The sequence below is a fragment of the Argentina anserina genome, chromosome 6 (assembly GCF_933775445.1).
Source record: "Argentina anserina chromosome 6, drPotAnse1.1, whole genome shotgun sequence".
Taxonomy (NCBI): domain Eukaryota; kingdom Viridiplantae; phylum Streptophyta; class Magnoliopsida; order Rosales; family Rosaceae; genus Argentina; species Argentina anserina.
In genome coordinates this window covers 5096800-5112363 of record NC_065877.1, presented here as the reverse complement: position 1 = coordinate 5112363, position 15564 = coordinate 5096800, and the positions used below count along the sequence as shown (strand labels likewise).

The 15564-nt window shown below is 39.8% G+C and overlaps 1 protein-coding gene across 2 annotated transcripts; it reads left to right on the top strand.

The window, feature by feature from the left end:
- Nucleotides 1-7157: 7157 nt before the first annotated feature.
- LOC126800281 (uncharacterized) lies at nucleotides 7158-15315 on the top strand. Of its 2 annotated transcripts, none has more exons than XM_050527611.1 (3): nucleotides 7158-7436; nucleotides 14178-14241; nucleotides 15209-15315. In XM_050527611.1, exons 1-3 carry the CDS (start codon nucleotides 7209-7211, stop codon nucleotides 15232-15234), a joined length of 318 nt encoding a protein of 105 aa, XP_050383568.1. In that variant the 5' UTR covers nucleotides 7158-7208; the 3' UTR covers nucleotides 15235-15315. The 2 variants fall into 2 exon arrangements, with proteins under 2 accessions (XP_050383568.1, XP_050383567.1); XM_050527610.1 differs by lacking the exon at nucleotides 14178-14241 and adding an exon at nucleotides 7873-7936.
- The last annotated feature ends 249 nt before the right edge of the window (nucleotides 15316-15564 follow it).

Here is a 15564-nt window from a genome sequence, read left to right as displayed (position 1 = left end):
CGGGCAGGAAGATAATGAAAAGAGGGTAATGATACATGAGATGCAAGTACCTCATATGGAACTTTTCCCTGAAGGACATGAGAGGGAAGACGATTAATGAGGTGAGCGGAAGTGATGACAGCATCACCCCAAAGGTACTTAGGCATATGGGCACTAAAAAGAATACACCGAGCCATATCAAGTAAATGACGATTTTTCTGTTCAGAAACTCCATTCTGCTCTGGTGTGTAAGGACACGTTGTTTGATGAACAATTCTGTGCGTGTTAAAGAACTTCTGAAAGACATGATGCACATATTCCCCCCATTATCAAACCGAAGAACTCTAATTGTGGCATTATATTGTGTTTGAACAGTAGTATAGAAGGCTTCAAAAGCCGGAAAAACCTCATCTTTAGTTTTGAGGAGAACAACCCATGAAAGACGGGTGCAATCATCAATAAATGACACATAATACCGCATCCCTGACACAGTAGACTCTTTGGAAGGTCTCCAAACATCATAATGAATTAATTCAAAAGGAAGAGAACGTCTATTAGAAGTACTAGGGGAATATGTAGATCGATGACTCTTGCCCAAAACACATGTCTCACAACGTAAAAGTGACACATCCACATTAATAAACAAAGTAGGTATAGATTTTTTCATAACACTAAAAGATGGATGCCCTAAGCGACGATACCATAACCAAACTTCACTTAGCTTATCAAAAGTGGAGAGTAAAGCGGTTCGAGACTGTGCCCCTGGTTTCTCCCCCGCATATGTCTGATCTAGATGAAAGAACCGGCCACTCAAATACCCCCGACAAATTAACTCACCGGTGAGAAGATTCTGAAATATCACATACATAGGAAAAAATGTCACATAACACTTAGCGTCAGTGTTCAATTGGGGAACAGATGTCAGATGATGAGATAACGCAGGTACATAAAGTACATTGTGAAGCTCTATTGTGGGAGTAATACGAACTGACCCTTTCCCTAATATGGGAAATGCCTCACCATTAGCATTAGTAACATAGGGTACTGGTGGAGGAGACAATACGGTAAAATAAGATTTGTCATAAGTCATATGATCAGATGCACCAGAATCAATAATCCATGTATCAAAACAAACAAAGTTAGAAATATTTAAAGCCATACCAATGGATGCGATCAGTATTGCTCCTCATGCTGTGTTATGATCACGTCTAACCAGACCATAAATATCTGGTTCGTGGACGAATTGAATGGGAGAACTCTCTGTGTCGTCTCCAAAAACCATTGAAAAAAAAGATCAGGATTGATGCAGCGGGAACACAATAGGATAAAAACGAAGTTGAGCCTGTCTTGGGTGCACCGACACTGTCGGTGTATCTACACTGACAACCAAGATAATAGAATTCGGGTCTCGGGTCGGGTCGAATCCGGGTCTCCGGGTCGAGTCAAATCCGGGTTGGATTTTCACCGAAATGTTTTTCCCCCGTCGCGCGCCTCTTTTTTTTCACAGGAGCTTCAGGGGTCGACGGCGGCAGCACCGGGACGGGAGTCCACGTCTTTGGGTATGACACCGACGACGGGTTCGACTTCGGAAAGGATGGGGCTGTCGTCGTTCGCCGAGGTTCTGTGCAGTGGTGGGTGAATCGCCGAGGTTCTAAGCAGCTGTGGACGGGTCGCGGTGGTTCTGAGCAGCGGCGGGCGGGTCGCGGGCTTCAAGGGATAGAAAAACAAAAAACTTTTCTCCGACGTAACCAATGAAGCTTGCTGCCGGACAGTGCTGTATTTATGTCCCTGTGCTTGTGGGGCAGAGGTTGGAGACCGAGCAACAGCGGCGGGCGGGTCACGGAGGTGCCGAGCAGCAGTGATGATCACAACTTGAAGGAGGGGGCAGTGGACGTCGTCTATGCCAAAATGAAGAAGGTGCAGTTCCACGCAAAAACTCAGTGAAACCCAGGAAAAAACAGAGCTCCAAAAAAGGCTCTGATACCAACTCAAATTGTATCTCAGATGATTATATTACACTTGATTTGCAATCTATATATAAACTAAATAACTTAGCCTACTCCCACAAATCACGGAGGAAATCACGCCCGTGATTTCCTCCTTTAATCATACTACTACACTAATCATGCTAACAATTCTAATAGATAGAGTAATGGTGGTGGAAGGGTTGCACATGCACCAGGCGTGATTTCCTCTTTTAATCATGCTATTACACTAATCACGCTAACAATTCTAGTAGATAGAGTAATGGTGGTGGAAGGGTTGCACATGCACCAGAGCAGCGGTGGGAATGAGGACAAAGTGGTGGTCATAGATATTATGCTAAAGTTTCAGGAACTACAGCAAATGTGCCTAGAAATAAGAGATGGTGACAGAGTATGGAAGAGGGTAATTGGGATAAGTAATGATATATAGATAGTTAGATAATCAAAGGAGTAGCTTGATCATGATGAAAGGAGGGAAGGGCAGTCGAAATTGAAAGCAAATATGGGTTCTGACCACAGGCAAGGAGATAACAAAGTGTAGGAAAGACTCAGAAGAGTAGTGAAAGAGTTAGCTAGAGACGATGGAGAACTGGAGATCATACATAGTGCATGGCAGGCACCAAAACTTGATGATAAACGTGGAGGGGTTTTACAAATTTAAATCCAGAGCTCAAAATTTCCAGTCAAAGCTTCAGGCTTGAAGGTGTCAGCTGCATACTTATGGACAAAGATATGCTGCAACTCCAGCCTTGAGTTCAAGATTTCCAGTCAAAGATATCAATATTGGATGCCTGTACTTGGTAGCTAGGGTTGATCAGTTCTGAATCTTGATATGATCATATACTATATGGACCACAAAGCAGCTGACCATCTCGACAGAGGGGTGTGATTAATGTGCATGGAACATTCTAGTATACATTGATGAAACCTATTACAAATCTCTTATATGAATTTCATTACCAAACTAGTCAGAGGCGGAATTACGTTGAGGGCAGGTAGGGCTATAGCCCAGACGAAATCTAGCTTTGTAATTAATTACCTATATGCCCTTCTCTTTATCAAATGTCAATTAGCTCAGTTGGTTAAGTGTCCGGCTAAAATGTAAGCAGACACTTCTGGTTCCGAATTCAAATCCCACCTCCTCCCTTTTTTTCCTTCTTTTTTTGCCTTCTTCTTTCCATTTTCTTTTTATTCTACCCCAGTACCCCATTTGTTTGCCTCATCATTTCCAGTTCTTTGTATTATATCCCTATTTTCTCTTTAGTTACAACTTTTCTTTATAATTTCTCTAATTATTTCATTTCCTACAATTTTTTTTTCATGCCTTAAAAAACCAACCCTACCCACTTCGAGTTCTTGGTTCCGCCCCTGAAACCAGTATCAAAATAGTATGAAAACTTGCCCTCTGTTCTTATTTTGTTATCACTATCTCTCTTCTTGACATAAATTTAACATACAATAGTTGGGAAAGCACAACAAATTAATGGGCTGGTGTAAGAACCTAACTGTTCATATAAAAGTAAATGATCTGGATAATCAGTGGCAAACTAGTTCCAACTTCTAGATGATAGCTAGACCATCTAGCTTGAATTTATATATAGCATCTAATATAGATGTACATACATAAACCTTCACTTGAATAAAAATACAAGCATTCATATTTCAGTAATCTGAACAGCATTTTCCTTATCTCCATAGACAATTTACAGTTTCAACTTTCAACCCATCTTAATTACCTAGTTTATTTACAGCTTGAAATTGATGCGTGTTTGTTTTAATACAGGTAGTGGGGAGAAAATTGTATGTAAGCTTAATTTTCCACTTTTGCTAGACTGCAAAGAGTGTTAAGAGGAAGTACATCAGATTTTTTGTGTAACGACTCTAAAATTTCGAGCATAAAAGCTCAAAATTTCAAAGTCGTTAAACACCATAACAATCTCAATGAATCGAAATCATTTAAAATGCCACAGCGGATCATCTCTGAGTTTAAAATACAACTCAGTCAAACCGATTATTACAAACCAAATTATAATTCGACATTATAACAAATGGAAATGTATAATCCTCACAAGAAAGTCGCACAAAATCCTCACACAAGCTGGAACTAAATATCTTCAAGTCCTCTGAGCGGTCCGTCAATTTCCGCTAATCTACACCTGCAGAGTATCCACTACACCATCGAATTGGTGCACCGGAATTGTAAACACAAACCCGGTAAGCTTTACAGCTCGTATGAGTAAAAACAAAAATAAAACTCGCATATCAATATATACGAAAATCCACAAAAACATCAAATATAAATGCACTCATGAGTCGATGGACGGCCTGTCTGGTTGTCCAAAATATGAAAACGAAAATGCTCATGAGAATTTGGGCAACCCTTCTGGTTACCCAAATGCATTTATAATACGGGTACTAATGAACGCTGGTACACATCTGTTACCCCTCACGTAGTACACCGCCGATATTGGGCAACTACCTGCTACCCAACATCCAAAAATATGAGTACTCATGAGCCGATAACCACCTGTTACCTCACATGCAGTACTCCGGCAGACAGACTAGAGCTCTAACAGTATCGTAACTTTCGCCCGGCCAAAGGCTAGGTTCCGACTTGCCAAACACGTACAATAATCACACATCATATTGTACAAAAATCAAGTCCGAAGACAAATCAACATTTTAACAATCTCCATGTTAAAATCACGTATAATAATCTCACATCATATTGTACAAAAATCAAGTCCGAAGACAAATCAACATTTTAACAATCTCCATGTTAAAATCATGTACAATAATATCACATCATATTGTACAAATCAAAATCACATGCTCGATATACAATCTCGTCATCAAAATGACATCATCACGATAAAATCATAACAGTATATTATATAACAAATTATATATATATGTACCTATTTACCATTTATACAATATTTATATAATCCGCTATATCATATATATGTCATATTTCATAAACACGTCCGAAGACAAAACGTTTAATAAACACCATGTAAAAACCTCGTACAATAATCACACCTCATATTGTACAAATTAAATCACATGCTCCATATATAATTCTCGTCATCGAAATGACATATTCACAATGAATTCATGACAGTATATAATATAGCAACATATATATATGTACTTATTTACCATTTATACAAATATATATAATCCACTATATCATATACATGTCGTATTCAATATTTAAAACTCTTGCAAAAATCTTGAAATCACCACAATGATACATTCGTAAATATGTGAGATTTTACTCACCTTAAAATCCGGATGCGTCTTCCACACACTTGTGAAGAATCACCGCCACCCCCACCACACCAAGACCGCCAAGTACATAATCATACCGAGATCACAACTCAATATCCCTTGCAGTGAAAATAATGAATAAGGTTTTTCACCCCAAATGTCGTTAAACTCGAGTTAAGCCACCAAAATGTACTTAACTGAATACATTAACGTCATTAGGTCAGGGAGTGAATCGACTGAGTATCGAAACCGCTCACTGACCATAACAATTTAAACTCGGTAACGCTATTGTTTCCGTAATAATCACTCAATCGTGATAAGTACATGATAATTGGCGTTCGAATTATTCTCATGGCACTACTAAGACTCGATACCACGTGTGAAGACACATCGCTGCCTAAAGTTACACATCCTAGGCATTTCACAACAACTACCCATCAACAATGTAAAAAAAAAAAAACTATTGATACCTTAGGCAACAACATCTTGATCGGAACTGCCATTACAAGGTGCACTCTCACTTCTACCATACAAGACTCAATCTCCAGGAACGCACTGCTTAGCCAAAGTGACATGCAAATTCGAATCAAGTCCACCACTGCTCAAATGCACTGCTCAGCCATGGTGAGGTCGAATTGGATTGCTTCACTGCCATTGGAAGTTTTATTGGGAGGGGAAGGACATCATAGACCCACTGCCACGCCGAGGAAGGCCGAGAATCAAGTCAGAAGGCTGCCATAATCGCCGAAACTCCCTGCAGCAACCAAACCGATTCCAAGGAAACATCCATTCTTTCGAGCTTCGATTCTCTCAATCCGACATGAAATGGTGCAAGCCACTGCCACAGCAAGCCTCGCACGACGGTGAAGAAGAGAACTTGACCGGTGAAGGAGCTTGAATCGCCGGGAATGAAACCGGATCGAAACCGGGTCATCGGGTCGCTGTCAAGCTTTCGGTTCGCACCACCTGATACGAATCGATACCAACCATCACCACGAGGCATGGCGCACAGACGAGGCGAGACGATATGGGCTGGTCGCGCGGTCGGGGGACACCGGACGGCACCAGAAATCTCGAGTCGGGTTGGCTCGGGTCCGGGTCAGGTCAGTCTTCAGACTTTGACTCTGAAGGAGGGGCGCACGAGGGGAAGAAGAGGGACAAAGTGTGTTTAGCAATTAATGAAACCCTAACAGAAAAGTTTCTATTTATACATCCCCATTTTCGGAACTCAAACTTCCCTTGAACGTAACTTCCTCATGCGATCTTCAAATAACGCATACCACGTGTCTACGAATTCATATTGACGAGCTCTACGACTTTCATGAAAGAGGTTTTCACAAACGAGCGACGGAGTAAAAGTTGATTTTACGTTGCGGAAACGTAATATTTTTCTAAATAAACGTTTCGATAACGTTTCCGTTTTCGATTTACCGCTTCGCTAAGCAAACAAAATTCGTTTAAATAAATTTTACAAATTTATGAACTTAAAAACAATCCAACATTCGCTCTGAAAAATAGGGTTATTACATTTTGATTTGTAATAACCCGAATTTTTAGAAACTAAATGTCGAGTATTTTCAAAGTGTTAAACTTTGTGAAATTAATTCAAGACGACAATTGGAGGTTTGCGACATTTCGAAACGGAAACGGAAACGTTCTCGGATCGTTTAATTAGAAAACGTAACGTTACCGCAACGTATAGATCGACTTTTATTCCGTCGCTCGGTTGCGAAAACTTCCTTCACGAAAGTCGTAGAGCTCATCGATACGAATTCGTGGACACATCATGCATTCGAATCGGACGTCGGACGCGAAAGTTATTAATGTCGGAAGTTCGTTTCTGATTTTGGAAATAATATAAAAGGAAGGAGAGGAGATTAAAAATCAGAAAATCAGATTTTTTCTAAAAATTAGCTCGGGTACTGTTCACCCGACCCAAAAACCTTCTCCGGCCGATTTCTCCACCATCCGATGTCGCCTCGTGTCGTGCCACCTATCAAACTGACGGGCTCGACGAGCTCCATCTTTTGGGCTACGCCTTGCACTCCGGCGACAACCACACACGGTGTAGCAACCGCCGGAAGTTACTGCTGTGGCGGCGCCGCCTCCTCCGGCCACCATGGCTCGAGATTCTTGGGGGGTTTTGTTTGTCTCAGTCCCAGCAACATTCCCACAAAAGGAATCGAGCCAAATCGAAGTGTAAGTACCCGAATCAAAATTTCAATTTTTAGGGTTTGTGAATAGTGCCGATTTTATGTTCTTCGTTGTTTGGACTGTTTAGACTTGGATTTAGACCTTGGTGTCAACTAGGAAGTTGTTGGAAATGTTGTTTAGGTTGTGGTAGTGAAATTTGGTGATGATTGGTGGCGGTCGGTGAACAGTAACGACGAATGAATAGTAACAGTAATTGTGAATAGTGACCTGTAACAGTAAATGTGAACAGTGGCGTGGTAAAACAGTACTATGAACAGTGTTTTGGTAAAACAGTAACTGTGAATAGTGGTTTAGTAAAAACAGTGATTAGTAAACATGAACAGTGTTCCGTGAACAATGTTTTATGAACAACATTTAGCTGTGCTGAACTCGTCACCTGATATTTTAAGTATCATTTTCTAAGCATTTATCGTGCTATTAGGTGACTGACGAAACGAGTGAGGAAATTACTTTCAGGGTCGTGGAAGTTGCACGCAGGAAAGAAGGTGAGTAAAATCTCACATATTTACGAATCTACCCTTGCGGAGATTCAAGATTTTACAAGAGTTTTTAATATTGAATTACGACATGTATACGATATAGTGGATTATATATATATATTGTATAAATGGTAATAAGTACATATATATATATAGTTTGCTATATTATATACTGTTATAAATTCATTGGGATTTGTCATTTCGATGACGAGAATTAAATATTGAGCATGTGACTTAATTTGTACAATATGAGGTGTGATTATTGTACGTGGTTTTAACATGGTGTTTGTTAAAACGTTTTGTCTTCGGACGAGTTTTGTTTTCGAATGAGTTTTGTCTTTGGACGAGTTTTTGTCTTCGGACGTGTTGATGAAATATGACATGTATAGGATATAATGGATTATATATATATATTGTATAAATGGTAAATATGTACATATATATATAGTTTGCTATATAATATACTGTTATGATTTTATCGTGATTTATGTCATTTTGATGACGAGATTTATATATCGAGCATGTGATTTTGATTTGTACAATATGATGTGAGATTATTGTACATGATTTTAACATGGAGATTGTTAAAATGTTGATTTGTCTTCGGACTTGATTTTTGGTACAATATGATGTGAGATTATTGTACGTGATTTTAATATTGAAATTGTTAAAATGTTGATTTGTCTTCGGACTTGATTTGGTACAATATGATGTGAGATTATTGTACGTGTTTGGCAAGTCGGAACCTAGCCTTTGGCCGGGCGAAAGTTACGATACAGTTAGAGCTCTAGTCTGTCTGCCAGAGTCCTGCATGTGAGGTAACGGGTGGTTATCTGCTCATGAGTACTCATATTTTTGGATATTGGGTAGCGGGTGGTTGCCCAATATCGACGGTGTATTACGAGAGGGGTAACAGATGTGTACCAGCGTTCTTGGTACCCGTATTATAAATGCATTTGGGTAACCAGAAGGGTTACTTAATTTCTCATGAGCGTTTCTTTTCATATTTCTTTGGGACAACCAGATGGGCCGTCTATTGACTCATGAGTGCATTTATATTTGTTTGATTTGTGGATTTTCGTATATATATTAATATGCGAGTTATATTTTCATTTTACTCATACGAGCTGTAAAGCTTACCGGGTTTGTGTTTACAATCCCGGTGCACCAATTCGATGGTGTAGTGGATAACTCCGCAGGTGTGGATTACCGGGAATTGACGGACTGCTCAGAGGACTTGAAGTTATTTATCTCCAGCTTGTGTGAGGATTTTGTGTGACTATCTTGTGAGTTTGTTGTGAGGATTACGCAATTCCATTTGTTATAATATTGAATTATAATTTGGGTTGTAATAATCGGTTTAACTGAGTTGTATTTTGAACTCAGAGATGATCCGCTGTGGCATTTTAAATGATTTCGATTCGTTGAAATTGTTTGGTGTTTAACGACTTTGAATTTTGAGTTTTTAAGCTTGAAATTTTGGGGTCGTTACAGTTGGTATCAGAGCCTAAGTGCGTATTTGGCGATTATCTATACCATTCGGGAGCGATGATCCGACTGCAGGCGGGCACCTATCACATGCTCCTCGGTATTGATATGTTGTCGGGTACGCGAGAGTGTTAGGAGCCATACCTTATGGTTTGGTCCTGTAGAGAGTATTGTGACGATACTCCGATGATTCACCTTCTTCTGAAATTTCATGATTGATATTAGTTGGATCTATTTTGTCGAATTCGAGACTTCACATGTATGACTGAGTGTTAATTGTTGAATGGTGATGAATTTGGAAAAAGGGCCGTGAACAGGGCCGAGGACGGACGAGAGGTCGCGGCCGAGGTAGGGTTGCAGGCCGAGTCCGCAATGTGGAGAACCTTTACGAGGAGGCTGCTCCACGGGCAGAACATGTTGACCCTGCTGCTGTCGTTAGAGACGACGATAGTCGTGTGTTAAGTTGATCAAGGACTTTAATCGTCTGTCAACGTCTTATTTCATAGAGGCCTGGATCATATGGTAGTGGACCACTGGATCGAGGGCATCATAATCTACTTTGAGATGATTGAGTACCCTGAGAAAGAGAAGAAGATGATATCGACACTTATTAGTGATAGTTCGGTAGAGGAGATGGTAAGATTGACTCCTACATCTATGAGAAACTCTTTATGTGTCACTTCGCATTTGGAGTGTTCCTCGAATTGGAGACAATGAAAGGCTTGTCCTATTGTGATTGGAAGTGGAGAGTTCTCTGCTTATTTGATCGTGATTCCGGATCACACCTATGATGTGATCATAGGAATTGATTGGTTGAGTACGCAGTACACGGTGATTGATTGTTTTGACATGGTGGGTTCATTCGTAGACCCAGGAAACCAGAGTTTCGTATCTTTGACTCGAGGCGGATAATGCCATGAGAGCTTGAGTCATGGCATATGTTGAGTATGTGGATCTGAAGTAGCTATAACAGACATCGTTGTGATATCAGAGTAAAGTGAGACGTTTCAGGAGATACTGTGTTATAGCCCCTATAACGAAGACGCCGTATGGATGGGACAAATGAATTCAAAGACTTAATGACTGGTACGATCAGCTTAGAGAGGCTACAATACTCTCTAAGTTTGACATGCGATCCAGATACTGGAATGCTAACAGGTTTGAGTATATAATTTCCTATCAGGGCAGAGAATTATCAAGGAGTCTTGATAGAGAGCGTTGACCCTATATTGAGGGATGTTCAATGTTTAAATGTTAAGGACTAGATTTTAGTTATGCAACTAATCTAAGTTGAAGCCTAACAAGGTTGAGATATTATGTTCAGGTAAGAGATGTATAGACCATAGGTTGGAGGTGGTTAACGAAAATTTTCGTGACTAACATCTCTAACGCTATTGGTAACATAGTGGTAGGGCGTATGATACGTCCATAAAGTGGTAATACAATTATTGAATTGAGATTCACATTTTGTCGACGTGACATTCCAAACTTGTTTTGGTTCGGCTATAGACAATTGATGTTACGCATTGTTCTTGGCTGAGCAACAAATATAAGGTGATAGAGAAATCTCAAGGTGGCGATATGAATTAATTATTTGCTAGATGAGCATTTAAATGAGAATGCTGGTCTTTCAGGATTTAATTATTTTGGTGTTGGGGATTGGAACTTCACAATGCCACAGGTCCAAATGAGACGCAATGGCGGTGAAGTAACTCTATTGAAGGTAAGGTATGAGATGACCTTAGCTTAATGATGTTTTAACGATTTGGTCGTGACAAGTACCTTCTAACTGGTAAAGAAATGGTTGAGGACTAAATTTTCTTTTCATGTGCAAGTGGCGTTAATGTTGGAGACTTAGAGGTTCTTTTCCTCTATGCATCAGATTGTTTATTGTTGGATAAGGAGAAGTTGACTGAAGTGTTCAACAAGGGATAAATTTTGCAATAAAGAGTACCCAATTATATTACTGCTTGCAGAGAAGTTATTTTGGCCGAATGCGTTGGCCATGAGAGTTCTTAATGAAAGTAAAGAAACAACTGTTTAGAGTGGTGGTATAGCGATCATTTTGGGTTAGTTTTGAGGAGATGGTGTACCTAATATCGGGTTCTGTTGAAGTAATTACTAAACTTATTAGTACTACAACGGTGGGAGAAACCAATATCTTAGATGATGCACTGGGGCATTTGTGTGGACCGTATGTCATGCATTTGAGGCATGTATGAACCAGGGGGTAAAGTATATCTCAGTTGTGGTCGTGTTGGATTTTGCGCTGTAAAGTTCACCTAATTTTCATGTTCCACCGTTGTGAGATAAATACCTTCTTTGTCTGAACCCCAAATTGTGGCATACCACTCATGGAAGCAAGAAGTTGTAATTAATTTTCGACGGTAAGTTTTGGTGAGTATGATGGGATGCGTGATGCGTCACTCTTGTGGTGGCGGTAGAGGTTCTCTACTGCCTTGTGCGTATATTAGTCGATTCTTTGGTGAAATTTTTGAGAGTAATTCTTAATCCAAGGTGGTGTTCTGTGGTGGTTGTGAACTCAATGAGTTAAGATTTCTTTATCGTGTTGCCGATACAAATATGGTACTTGAGTGGGTATCATGCACGACAACTTTTTATGGTTATAATAAGATGATCATGAAAGGAGATTATTTTGTTGATTGGAAGGAATGGTAGGTTCGTTATTCTAGCAATGCATTGTGGTGAAGTCATGAAGGTATTGTCGTGATAAAACACGTTTATTTGAAAACCACTATGTGTGATGAAAGTAGTAGGCATGTGTTAATCATTGATTTGACTCATGTTAGATGTTGAGAGTTTTGACCATGCTTAGTGGTAGGAGCTAACTCATGACGTGAGGATAGTCTGTCAAATCGCAAGAGAGTGGTGAACTAGACAAAAGAGGGCGTTGACGCCTCCATGCTGAAAACATCATTATGTTTCGGGAGGATGATTATATTTTGAGTAGCTCACATGCGACTATTATTGTTAGGACATGTGACAGATTGTCTGATGGAGAAAGTTTGAGGTAACGGAAGATAGGTTGAGAGCTTGTATGCTGGATTTTAAGGTAGCTGTGAAATCATTTGAGATTGATTGAGTTCACCTACAACGACAGTTACCATTCCAGCATCGGCATGGTACCCTATGAGGCACTTAAGGTAGACCATGTCGATCACCTATCTGTTGGGCCAAAGTTGGGTGTAGTGAGATTTGACAAGAAAGAAAAGTTGGCCGAGGTATGTTGGGCCTTTGAGATTCTCGAGAAGGTGGGAAAACTAGCCTTGCCTACTAGCATGTCGGACGTTCACAATGTCTTCTACATTTCCATGTTGAGGAAGTATGATCCTGATGTGTCGCATATGTGATCGATCATAACACCATTGAGGTGAAGGAAAATACCACTTTTGTTTTGAGCCGGTTTGTATTTTGAATAGATCCACAAAGAAGCTTTGGAGGAAGGAAGTGGAGCTAGTCAAGGTATTGTAGAGCCATCATGATGAAGGTGATGCATCATGGAAGCTAGGGTCAGATATGAAGACGAGATACCCACAGTTGTTTATTGAGTGAACTTGAATTTCGGGACGAAATTCCTTTTAAGGGGGATAGAATGTAATAACCCGAATTTTTAGAAACTAAATGTTGAGTATTTTCAAAGTGTTAAACTTGTGAAATTAATTCAAGACGACAATTGGAGGTTTGTGACATTTCGAAACGGAAACGGAAACGTTCTCGGATCGTTTAATTAGAAAACGTAACGTTACCGCAACGTATAGATCGACTTTTATTCTGTCGCTCGGTTGCGAAAACTTCCTTCACGAAAGTCGTAGAGCTCATCGATACGAATTCGTGGACACATCATGCATTCGAATCGGACATCGGACGCGAAAGTTATTAACGTCGGAAGTTCGTTTCCGATTTTGGAAATAGTATAAAAGGAAGGAGAGGAGATTAAAAATCAGAAAATCAGATTTTTTCTAAAAATTAGCTCGGGTACTGTTCACCCGAGCTCGGGTACTGTTCACCCAACCCAAAAACCTTCTTCGGCTGATTTCTCCACCATCCGACGTCGCCTCGTGTCGTGCCACCTATCAAACTGACGGGCTCGACGAGCTTCATCTTTTGGGCTACGCCTTGCATTCCGGGGACAACCACACACGGTGTAGCAACCGCCGGAAGTTACTGCTGTGGCGGCGGCGCCTCCTCCGGCCACCATGGCTCGCGATTCTTGGGGGGTTTTGCTTGTCTCAGTCCCAGCAACATTCCCACAAAAGGAATCGAGCCAAATCGAAGTGTAAGTACCCGAATCAAAATTTCAATTTTTAGGGTTTGTGAATAGTGCCGATTTTATGTTCTTCGTTGTTTGGACTGTTTAGACTCGGATTTAGACATTGGTGTCAACTAGGAAGTTGTTGGAAATGTTGTTTAGGTTGTGGTGGTGAAATTTGGTGATGATTGTTGGCGGTCGGTGAACAGTAACGCCGAATGAATAGTAACAGTAACTGTGAATAGTGATCTATAACAGTAATTGTCAATAGTGACCTGTAACAGTAAATGTGAACAGTGGTGTGGTAAAACAGTACTATGAACATTGTTTTGGTAAAACAGTAACTGTGAATAGTGGTTTAGTAAAAACAGTGATTAGTAAACATGAACAGTGTTCCGTGAACAATGTTTTATGAACAACATTTAGCTGTGCTGAACTCGTCACCTGATATTTTAAGTATCATTTTCTAAGCATTTATCGTGCTATTAGGTGACTGACGAAACGAGTGAGGAAATTACTTTCAGGGTCGTGGAAGTTGCACGCAGGAAAGAAGGTGAGTAAAATCTCACATATTTACGAATCTACCCTTGCGGAGATTCAAGATTTTACAAGAGTTTTTAATATTGAATTACGACATGTATACGATATAGTGGATTATATATATATATTGTATAAATGGTAATAAGTACATATATATATATAGTTTGCTATATTATATACTGTTATAAATTCATTGGGATTTGTCATTTCGATGACGAGAATTAAATATTGAGCATGTGATTTTGATTTGTACAATATGATGTGAGATTATTGTACATGATTTTAACATGGAGATTGTTAAAATGTTGATTTGTCTTCAGACTTGATTTTTGGTACAATATGATGTGAGATTATTGTACGTGATTTTAACATGGAGATTGTTAAAATGTTGATTTGTCTTCGGACTTGATTTTTTGTACAATATGATGTGAGATTATTGTACGTGATTTTAACATTGAGATTGTTAAAATGTTGATTTGTCTTCGGACTTGATTTGGTACAATATGATGTGAGATTATTGTACCTGTTTGGCAAGTCGGAACCTAGCCTTTAGCCGGGCGAAAGTTACGATACAGTTAGAGCTCTAGTCTGTCTGCCAGAGTCCTGCATGTGAGGTAACGGGTGGTTATCTGCTCATGAGTACTCATATTTTTGGATATTGGGTAGCGGGTGGTTGCCCAATATCGGCGGTGTATTACGAGAGGGGTAACAGATGTGTACCAGCGTTCTTGGTACCCGTATTATAAATGCATTTGGGTAACCAGAAGGGTTACTTAATTTCTCATGAGCGCTTCTTTTCATATTTCTTTGGGACAACCAGATGGGCCGTCCATTGACTCATGAGTGCATTTATATTTGTTTGATTTGTGGATTTTCGTATATATATTAATATGCGAGTTATATTTTCATTTTACTCATACGAGCTGTAAAGCTTACCGGGTTTGTGTTTACAATCCCGGTGCACCAATTCGATGGTGTAGTGGATAACTCCGCAGGTGTGGATTAGCGGGAATTGACGGACTGCTCAGAGGACTTGAAGTTATTTATCTCCAGCTTGTGTGAGGATTTTGTGTGACTATCTTGTGAGTTTGTTGTGAGGATTACGCAATTCCATTTGCTATAATATTGAATTATAATTTTGGTTGTAATAATCGGTTTAACTGAGTTGTATTTTGAACTCAGAGATGATCCGCTGTGGCATTTTAAATGATTTCGATTCGTTGAAATTGTTTGGTGTTTAACGACTTTGAAATTTTGAGTTTTTAAGCTTGAAATTTTGGGGTCGTTACATGATTTGCCTTCATTGACTGACACTGCAGATCTTCTGCCAAAGCTT

Bases quoted from the DNA above. Each gene is read 5' to 3' on its own strand.
- LOC126800281 (XM_050527611.1), top strand. From the start codon at position 7,209: ATGTCGCCTCGTGTCGTGCCACCTATCAAACTGACGGGCTCGACGAGC. The intron at 7,437-14,177 runs GTAAGTACCCGA...TCGTGCTATTAG, and splicing joins GAATCGAGCCAAATCGAAGT to GTGACTGACGAAACGAGTGA. The intron at 14,242-15,208 runs GTGAGTAAAATC...TCGATGGTGTAG, and splicing joins AGTTGCACGCAGGAAAGAAG to TGGATAACTCCGCAGGTGTG.